The 10,054-nt window shown below is 46.9% G+C and overlaps 1 protein-coding gene across 2 annotated transcripts in view; it reads right to left on the bottom strand.

Annotated features, from left to right (window-relative positions):
* LOC113212069 (uncharacterized) overlaps nucleotides 1-7,473 on the bottom strand; it is a 15,558-nt gene extending 8,085 nt beyond the window's left edge. Inside the window, exons 1-6 of one of the 2 annotated variants that reach the window (XM_052272939.1) lie at nucleotides 7,340-7,473; nucleotides 6,172-6,223; nucleotides 5,581-5,616; nucleotides 4,178-4,377; nucleotides 2,458-2,581; nucleotides 1,439-1,621 (exon numbers count right to left, since the gene is read on the bottom strand). In XM_052272939.1, coding sequence (XP_052128899.1) covers nucleotides 1,439-1,621; nucleotides 2,458-2,581; nucleotides 4,178-4,377; nucleotides 5,581-5,616; nucleotides 6,172-6,223; nucleotides 7,340-7,444 — 700 coding nt within the window. In that variant the 5' untranslated portion in view covers nucleotides 7,445-7,473. The remainder of the gene's footprint in view (nucleotides 1-1,438; nucleotides 1,622-2,457; nucleotides 2,582-4,177; nucleotides 4,378-5,580; nucleotides 5,617-6,171; nucleotides 6,224-7,339) is intronic. The other variant, XM_026430645.2, reaches the window with a different exon arrangement.
* Nucleotides 7,474-10,054: the final 2,581 nt, after the last annotated feature.

Consider the following 10,054-nt stretch of genomic DNA (forward strand, 5'->3'; position numbering starts at 1 on the left):
AGACGAGGGGTGGGCGACTTGAATTTTTCGTGTACACAGGAGTACGGAGTACACGGAGTACAGTCGGCGAACACTGAGTATGGCCGGTCGGAGCGCGCAGAGTACACCTGGAGTACACCGGAGTACACCCGGAGTACAGTCGGAGTACGGGGAGAACTTGCGACAAAAACAGCCGGAGTACACGGAGTACAGTCGGAGTACAATCGGAGAACACCTGGAGTACATTTTTGCCTGTACACAAGAGCCGCCCAGTCGTCCACCCCTCGGTTGCAGACCCCTCGATCTGCAGCGTGCGGATTACACAATGTTCTATCTGCAAAATGGGGCTAGGCGCAGCCCTTCATCTTTGTGTGGTTTCCAAGTAACTGGAAGACATTAAGGCCAATCTGAAAAAGCACAGAAAAGTCTGTGCTCATTATGTGAAAAACACAGAAAGGCACAGACACTTCTTTACTTTTTCTGTGCTAAACCACAGAAATTTTTTACAGTGAGGCAATGTGCACCTCGCCGACGCCACGCTGCCACCGACAAATTGAAACGCAAAGTCACCGGCAGCGCATCCCAAAACACTGGTATTTTCACCTCTTTAGAAGCGCCTATGGATAGTCCACCTCAACGTTCACATCTTTGTCGCCCTTAGCTCGGACTACCACTGCCTGCCACTCCTCTGTTCTTGTCACTCGGACCGAGGAGGTATGCAGTTGGGTCACTCTATCTGTAATAGCACGCGTAATAGTAGCATAATAGTAGCGTAATTTTCAAAATCCTCTGAACTTGACCTGCTTTAGGATTGTATTAGGCTACTTCTGGCTGTTTTTAGCAAGATTCCAATCAGTTTGAGGTGTAATAGGCGGGACAAGTCCGCTACTTTAAATAATGTTGCGCTATCTCCATTTAAGCGTGCTTTGGTACTCTTGGTCGACCTTACGTCACCAGCGACGCCGCCACCGCATACTAAATTTTGGCCTCACGCTGCCATCGCTTGAAATGCAGTCGGCGCACACGTCTAGCACAACTGTCGCGGAGTTCTTTCGCATTGGGCTACAGTTGGAACCCAGTTTCAAGCGTTTAACAATTCATCACTCCATTCCGAGTGATGCGAAGATCATCACTCATATCGAGGGATGCAATTTAGTGACAACTATTTATGAAAGATGAATTTGTATGTCACCCAGTTTTAACTTAAGTGAGGCCCATCGCCTTCTGTGGCGAATTCAGAGCTTCTCCTCAAATATGACCAACAAAGTGTTGTTACATCTTTACATGCCTTTCAGAAGGTATCAAACCGATTGCACAAAGTGATGCTTTACACAGCGCATGTTTTCGCAGCGAGACACGGTACTGCTCTTGGCATGAGTTCAGTTTTACGAAATAACTTTGTTTTTCTCAAAAGGCGAGGAGTAACTCAGTGCACCAGTGGAAACATTGCCAAACTTACCCATGCCATTCCTGCACCCTTGCGTCCAATATTGGCTGGCGGCCATGTTGCTCTCGGTGAGTGGGACGGGGCGCCGCTCGGCCTCCACGATGCCCACGCTGCCAGGTCGCACCACCAGCAGCTCGGGGCTGGGCGCTGTTGGTGTGTTCCTCTTCATCTTACGACCACCCCGCGCCAGCACCTCTGCACACAAATGCAAACTTGTCAAACACTTTTCTGCAGTAAGAAGAAGTAGTGTCTGTACCAGAAATTCACTCTCACAACATAGAAACTTTATTCTATATTTGACCTGCATGCTCTGGAGCCAACAATGAACTCCGGTCACTTCACATTGTGTACTTCAATTTATCACACTTCATGAGAATTTGTTTTGCATTGAAACACACTGTTGAAAAAGCATAAATTTGATGGTGTACTTCTGAAGGCACATGGGAAAATCTTGCTACACCTTGACAGAAGTGTCTTTCATTGCAAAAAATAATACTTTTCATACCATAATGGTGTTATGAAAATTGTTGTATACTTTCTTAGGGAAGGTAATTTGGGCACCTATTGCTAGGCAATTACCCTGCCTGGGCACCTCAGCACTGCACTCTGAATGCTGAAATCATTCTAACTTAAGTGAAAGTACACAATTTTTATTGTAGCATTATTATGATCTGATATGTGTTATTTTGTGCAATCAAAGACACTGTTGCCAAGGTGTAGCGAGATAAAGTCATGCGAAGGGTAAAAAAGTAGAGCCTAGGGTCTCGTTTCTAGACTTTTGTGGCTTCCGTAGTGTAGACTTTATCGCGGGAAACCGCGAATTTTGTCCGAAATATGGGTGTCTGACTGTAAATCGGACTAAAACTGATATGTTTGCTCGAAATTTGAAAAGTGTACTATCGATAATGTCCGCCACTCTGTTTATCTGGGCTCCTACTATAGAATGCCTTTTGCATTTTCACTGTATGTCTTCTTTACTATACGCTTGTCAGGTGATTCGTGAGATGCATTATGTGCGGAGACGAACTTACTTTTAGACACAAAGAACACGATGGAAGAGTACACATCTACGCCAAAAAGTCTGTTCTGGAACCAGTAAATTTGCTTCTTCCGATCCGAAGGGTATCCTGATGCGTTGAGATCTTCAATTGAAGCCTGAACAGAAATATTGTCTTCTTTCAGTAAAGCTTCTGAAACATTCTGTGAGTGAAATTTCCATCGAAATTATAGTCATGGCACGTTTTGCAGAACAAATCACTCCGAAAAGATACCCAAGGTAGGTTTACCCATCAAATCGCATCACTGGCGCGTGCATGTGTTATTTTCAATGTGAATCGACATTGCTGATCACCTACCACATTTTACAAGGGCCGAAGTGCTTCATGCTTTGTAATCGGGGCGTGAAACTAAACGAATAAGTGAGTTTCAAAGAGCGCACACCATTAAATCTGTCTTGGACACCCTAACGGACAGCCGTTATCTAGCATAATTACACTGTAAATTTAATGTAAATTTACGACTGGATAGCAAATTTTTAATCACGAAGTGGTCGTAATTTTACAACTTGAAACGTACATAAAAACCAAAATTTTTTGAAACGCTTTTAAACGATAGCATAAAATGATGCGTTTTAGTATACATTTTGACGGGCCTACAAAAATTACGACTGAAGTCGTTATTTTGGGATCAGTTTGTGCTTAAAAATCTAAATCAATAATCTATCTTGAAAGCAGATGATACCAATTATACTATAGAACACCTGTGTGTTAATATTACTAGTTTGATTTTTACTTGCGGTGCACGATGTAGTTAATACGGTGTCGGCACTGAGCTATCTGAGGGGGCCACGGAATGACGGCACATTTGTAGTTCCAGAAGAGCCGCCAGTGGCGCTGGCGTCGACCGATGCCGGGCGAGCACTGTACAATGCTTGCAAACTTTATTCTTTGCAACGTTGCAAAGAATTTGTGAGCATTGTATTGCAAAGAATAAGTTCGTACTGCAAAGAAGTTCTTTGCAAGCTGGCAGAATCCTTGCAAACAATGTGTTTGCATTGCAAAGAAATAGTTTGTAAGCTTGCGAAGAACTAGTTCGTATTACGATGCTTGAAAATTCTTTGCAAGCTGCAAAGAAAATAGTTTGCAATACGAACCTATTCTTTGCAAGCATTTTGCAGTGAGGGGAGAAGGGACGAGACGAGCGGGGCACCGCTCCCGTCCCCTCCCGCGTCCCCTCGCCCGGCATCGGTCGACGCCAGCGCCACCGGCGGCTCTTCCAGAACTACGAATGTGCCGTCTTTACGCGGCCGTCTTTTAGCCCGCTACCGGCCGGAGAGCCTACACCGTATTAACTGCATCGTGTTGCGGTGGTTTTGCATCATATTTTAGATTTTTTACTCGTTTATCGTCTTTGACAGGCATTATTATAAAGGGGAGGGAGGGGAGAGTGTACCGGGCGGCAGCCGCGCGGTAGTAGGTGGGACCCTAGTATTGTTGAGTAGAGGCCTGAGGCGCATTCAGCCAGGCAGTCATTCACTCACTCGTCCCCCTGCGCCAAAGAAAGTGTTTTCTGGTCTGCGCTTGGTTCTCTGTACTTATTGAGAGTAAAAGCTAGCTGACACTTTAAAGTTTCTTCTATATTCATTATGTTTAGTCGCAAGGTTTTTAAGGTATCATTTGCTAAAAATATGCCACCTATGTGTCGTATTTTAGGTCGTAAAATTACAATAATTGTTTAGAGTGTAGAACATACCGAAACCTGACCGCCTGCGATGCTGCCTTTGTTGTCGAACAGCAGACACACGCGGTAGTCGCCGTTCCGGCAATACAGGGCCGTGTGCTCGGGAGCTATAGCGTCTGCGGGCAGCCACTGGTCGGCGAGGGCGTCAGCTGTGGTCCGCGGCGACAGGTAGAAACCCTCCCGCACGCGGCGCTCCTTGGGGCGGTATGTCACTGCGAGATATGTTGGACAATAGACCATTCCACCGAAAGAGGAAAGGAAAAAGGAACGAAAGAAATCAAAAAGTACCGGAAACAGGTACTAGAAACAGCTCTTACGTCAAACCGTTCTTACTTTTTTCGGTAGTCAAATGGTAAAGTACCTTTAGGTATCTAACTCAAGTGCTAAAATGTGGTCTATAAGCTGTTTATGGATACTGCTCTGCGAATCCAAGTGCGGAACTGCATGTCAGTTATAAGTGGCGAACTTTTGCAGTTGTAAGTGTAGAACTAAAAAGTTCTAGAACTTGGCCCTAAAAATAAGTTCTGAGTGACAGCAGCGCATGATCTGGTTTTGGCCTATTTTACCTAGAGGAAATGGTGACGGAAATTACTTGTTACGGAAATTACAAGTGGCTAAATAGGGTATTCCGGACCAGCGAAGCGCCGGAAACGAGAGGTGAGGATTGCGCTGCTTTTATGGACTTAAATTTAAAGCGACATGAAGTCTTCGTTTGTGGTTGTAGGACAGTGACGGAACTTACTGGGAGGCCACGTATGACCCACTGAGCCTTTTGCTAGAGCTAGTATATTCCAAAGCGCGTTTGGATATTGTAGTCCGTGCCGCGTTTAGTGAATAGGGTATTTCGGACAAGCCAAGCGCCGGAAACGAGAGGCGAGGATAGCGCTGGTCGAATCTTAGCCTCGTGGCTTCTGGATCCGCTCGTCTTCTGTCAACTGCGCGGTGGCGTTAGGTTAGGTGGTGGTCCAGATTCCAATCACGATTTTTAGAGTGAGAATATCATTTAAAATACTTTCGCTGGCATACTAAAACGCAATCGTAATAATCTGAAGCAGAACAACAACTGTTGTTGCGCTAACAAGTGCGACAGAGCGATGGACAGCAGACGCACGGATACAGTGGCCATGAGTCTGAGATCGGACCACCGCCATCTTCGCCTCCCGTTTCCGGCGCCACGCTTACCCGGAATACCCTATAGGAAAAGATCGGGAACTCATGGCTATCAATAGGCACTTTCTAGAAGGAAAGGACACGAAATGACATTCTGTGCTGGGAATCACCCAGGTCTATGTACTCAGGCTCGTCACAGTGGAACATCGCGAAGCCTGTAACGCGAGACGTGGTCTGGTGTACATCTACCTTCTAACTTTTAAAGATCTGACCTTTTCAAAGTTTAAAATTTGTACAATACTTACAGTAGAAGTGGTTATCTCCTCCCTCTGCCCATTCTCCTGCAAGAAGAAGTATCATTTTATACACTCTGGGCAGTGCTCCTTCCCCTCTACGCGTCGGAAAACTTTAAATGGTTCTAGCTCGGTTTCTAGTTGAGCCACAGCGGAACGCGAGTCACCGTTGGATACATAATAAGGCTGGAGAACATCCGAAGCAACATTTTTGACTGTTTTGAGATATTGATGCCGGCATCAATATCTTAAAACAGTCAAAACTGTTGCTTCGGATGTTCTCCAGCCGGGCTAATGCAGAGCGAACATTCTCCAAACGACGCTTGTAGATCGGACATTCTCTGGGCGACTGTCGTAGAACGGACTTTCTTCCATGGGGGCGACGAAAGAGGACTACAAAACCCCACTAAGAGCACTAGAGGCCAAAGTGGGTCCAAATAATTTTGGGCTCCTTTGAGCTGTAACCTGTAACTACCCATTTCCCTTGAAGACTTGTTTGCTTTCATCACGCAGACTTGGCAGCGCCGTAGGCCTAGGTAGATGTACGCAGCCTTGTCGCAGCGGGCCGCTTGTTACGCAAGACGTGGCCTGACGTATATTTACCTAGTTTATTCTTACCAAGTGTGTCACCCTCGCTGAAATGTAGGGTATTGGCCTGCGGAACAAATAAATGTTGGTACCAACGAAATGTTTTTAGCATGCTCAGTGAAATTAATCCTGTACATAGTACGTTCAAGTTTATACTAGATAGATGTACGCTAGACCATGTCTCGCATACCCGGCCTTTTCGAAAATTTGCTAAACACTGTTCCGCTGCTACGTGCCTACGGACCTACATACACTGTAAAATCTAGGTGGTCCGTAATTAACTGCCTCGAAATGGAACAACTAAGGCGTTACGTGAGAACACGCCTTTGTCACTACCCTGTAAGAACACATTTGACCCATGTGTCCCACCCCCGTTGCATGGCAAATGCTAGGGGTGGTTACTTACGGTACACCCACCCAGATTTTAAAGTGTGGGCCTGCGGTGCTAGTGAGCCTCTTGTGATGGCAAGGGGCTGCCAACCCCTGAACCCCGCTCTTATCTGGTATCTGGCATTCATATGAAATTCGTTAATAATAGGGTAGTTCAGGCCATTTAAGCAGGAAGTGAAAACGAACAAACTCACTGCTGCGACTGTTTCCCCCAGCTAGTATGAGAAATTGTCATGGGGTGTAGTCGCTTTTCTAACCTCTCAAATAAGGGGAGGTGGTGGAGTATTGACGACTATTTATCATACGAAAAGAACCGCGGAGGCACGTGATCCGCTCGGCCAATCATGCGGCAAGACATGCGGAAACAGCAAAATCAGTGCATTTATTGTTTTCCCACTTATTTTTCACTTATCCTGAACTACCCTCTTTGAAAGCCCCCTGGCATTCAAAATATTGCATTCCTAACTTTAAACAAACGGGGGTCCAGGGTGCGGTAGCCATCTGGCCTAATATATTTTTTAGCTTTAGTAACGCAGGCTCCGCGAGACGTGGTCTGGCGTACTTCTACCTAGGTTATAATTCGAACATAGTCTGTACCTTTTCTACTTTGCTGAGTCATAGCCCAGGTGCGGATTAAGGAAGGGGGGGGGGGCGATTTGCCCCACAAAACCCCTGGATGTAGGCAACCGACAATGCATCGCTCCCCCTGTCAGCTGGACCTTAATCCGCCACTGTCATAGCCTCAACACCTTAATTTAACATTTCTTAAGATGTTTGTTTTGTCAGTTCTTACGAAAGCTACGGCGCCGAGGAGGACTAAGGCCTTGAACATGTTGGAGGCTTTATCTTCCGCTTGCGACGTGACTGTTACTGCCCGCAGTCGCCAAATAAATACCATCTAAGACAGGTGTGTTTTTGTTCTCTTTCCTCTGGAAAATAGCCCAGGACACGTGTTCCTCGAATTGGCAAGCACAGGTAAGCACACCCGTTATTACACTTGTTATTTAGAAGCGAGTGCGGCAAGTCACGAGGTACATGCAAGCACCGTACCATTCGTGTCTTACTCTGTTCCCAATTGGCGAGCGATGGTGAGTTCTTTCCGTGTTTCTTAGCAACTACATCACAGCTAGATCCTAAATTTTGCACCGAACATCCTCCAAAGCTCCTACAGGGGGAGTTTATCTTATTGGCGGAGATTGCGAACAGGCCGGTGCGGGCGGGATTGCCTACCGCAGGAGCTATGACACCGTACGGAAGGAGCGAGTAGGCAAACCAGCCCAAACACTTTGGATTTTAGTGCAATTAATTTCAGCAGAATCATCAGTTTTATGAATGATAGTGTGTTTCCGAATGGGAGGTGGTTCGAAAAATACACAGAAAATGTGATCCACATATTACTATGTATCATTGCTTGTACTCTCATGCGGAACGCTGAGGGGCTCCAGGCATGACGTCATCCAGTATTGTGTGTAAGGGCGATGTAGCTCACAAGCGCAACCGATCGCAACCGCAACGGGACGCAAGCGCAACGGGGTCACAAGCGCAACGGGTCACAACCGCCACGGTTCGCCAGGTCACAACCGCAACGGCTCACAAGCGCAACCGCAGGGATCCGCCTGTTAGACGGCATCGACTGTGGACGAAGCCAAGAGCGGGAGCGGAGCGCGCAGCGAGCCTCTGGATGCGAAATCAACCAAACCTTTGGTCGAAACAAAATCTGCAGATTTTGTGCGCACGAGTTGTTGACACAAAGTACAAGCTCGCAGGGGTTATGTACTCTGCGGAGTACACACACTTCTGCGAGTACATATCACTTGCGTCGAAATGTATGGTAAGTGCACCGCAGGCGACGAGCCCGCCGGACACCACTTACTCCGAAGTTTCCAGACTTCCAGCTCACTTCAGCACCATTCATAATTACTTATTTACCCAACGCGGGCGCAGTGCGGGTGTCGAAACGTTTGAAAGGGTCTCAGAGGTACCGCATTCTACACGAGAAGAGCACAGCGACCAAAGGCTCGGTTGATTTCTCAACCAGAGGCTCGCTGCGCGCTCCGCTCCCGCTCCTGGCTTCGTCTACAGTCGATGCCGTCTAACAGGTAGCTCCCCGCCGCGGTTGCGCTTGTAAGCCGTTGCGGTTGTCAGCCGTTGCTCTTGTGACCCTGTTGCGCTTTGCGAGCCGTTGCGCTTGCGACCCGTTGCGGTTGCGATCGGTTGCGCTTGTGAGCCCCTCCGGTGTACGACAGCGTGATGCGCGCCCGCCTAGGGAGCCTGGAGGGGGCAGAGTCGCAGAGATCACGTGACCGTGGGCCCGGCGGGTTCCAACGCGTTTTTGAGCTATGTGAAATGTCTCATACCTGGCTGGCGCGCACGCGCAGTCCGAGCTAGCAGACGATCAAGCCGGACCCTCCGGAGCAAGCTTGGCAGGTATGAGGCATTGTGCTGGACCCCGCCAAAACACATTGGAACCGCACCAATCAGAGCGAAGCATGTCACGTGATCTCTGCGACTCTCCCCCCTCCAGGCTCCCTAGCGCCCACCCGTCCCCTCTCCCTCCCCCTTCCCATCCCTCCAGCAGACTCGGCTCGTCGGTCGGTTTGAGGCGCAGCTCGGAGCTCGGCTTGGACCGTCTCGGCTGAGGAACGCGCGCGGCGCGGTAATTCAAACTCTAACCTAACTATAACTAGTAGAATGCTATGCATTAAAAGCTGAGTCTGTCTCTAGATTTATACAAGGTAGACGCACGTTTTTTAAAACCGTGTGAAGCTGAGCTAAATGTGCGTCTACCTTGGCCTGCGGCGCGCTAAAATGAAAATGTTTTCGCAATTTTGCTTGGCATCCTTAAATGGACTATTACGGACTTTTAAAAATAAAATGAAGCAAACCTAAACTAACGAAACCTAACTCAATACAGGAAATCAGTTATCATGTAATGGATTTTTGTGATCACAGTTCAAAATTCTGGGCACGGTCACGATTCTTGAAACTTATAACTTCCTCGCCTCGACTACTGTGGCATTTGCGTATTTGGTGCGACTGTATGAATAAATGCTTGGGGTAGAACGTCTTTTGTGATGAAATTCAATGAAAATAAAAATATGTCCATGTGTTAAAGACGATTTGTTTTGTCTTGTCAATAAAGTCAACATACAGACGTATACATGCCTAGAGATGGGCACTTTATGCGAAAAAAAACTTAAAATTATGCGCTGAAATTTGGCTTGATTATGCGATAATTATGCTTTGGAAATATGGCAATTATACGCCCATAATTCGCTAAACTAAGCACTTTTATGCGAAAAATGTGTGAAAAATGTTTAAAAATCGCGCCCAAATTCCCGCACTGTGCGAAAAAGTTCAAAATTCAACATTTCTTTGGCTAAAACTACGTTTATCCAGTTCTTTAACAAAAATGTCTTTAATAGGGTGGTTACTTTGACCCAGTGGAGCTAACAGGTGTACGAACCAAAATTTGGTGTACAGGTAAGATGCCTTTTCGCTTGCTGGA

Source organism: Frankliniella occidentalis, unplaced genomic scaffold (assembly GCF_000697945.3).
Source record: "Frankliniella occidentalis isolate FOCC.00 unplaced genomic scaffold, Focc_3.1 Scaffold232, whole genome shotgun sequence".
Classification (NCBI taxonomy): Eukaryota; Metazoa; Arthropoda; class Insecta; order Thysanoptera; family Thripidae; genus Frankliniella; species Frankliniella occidentalis.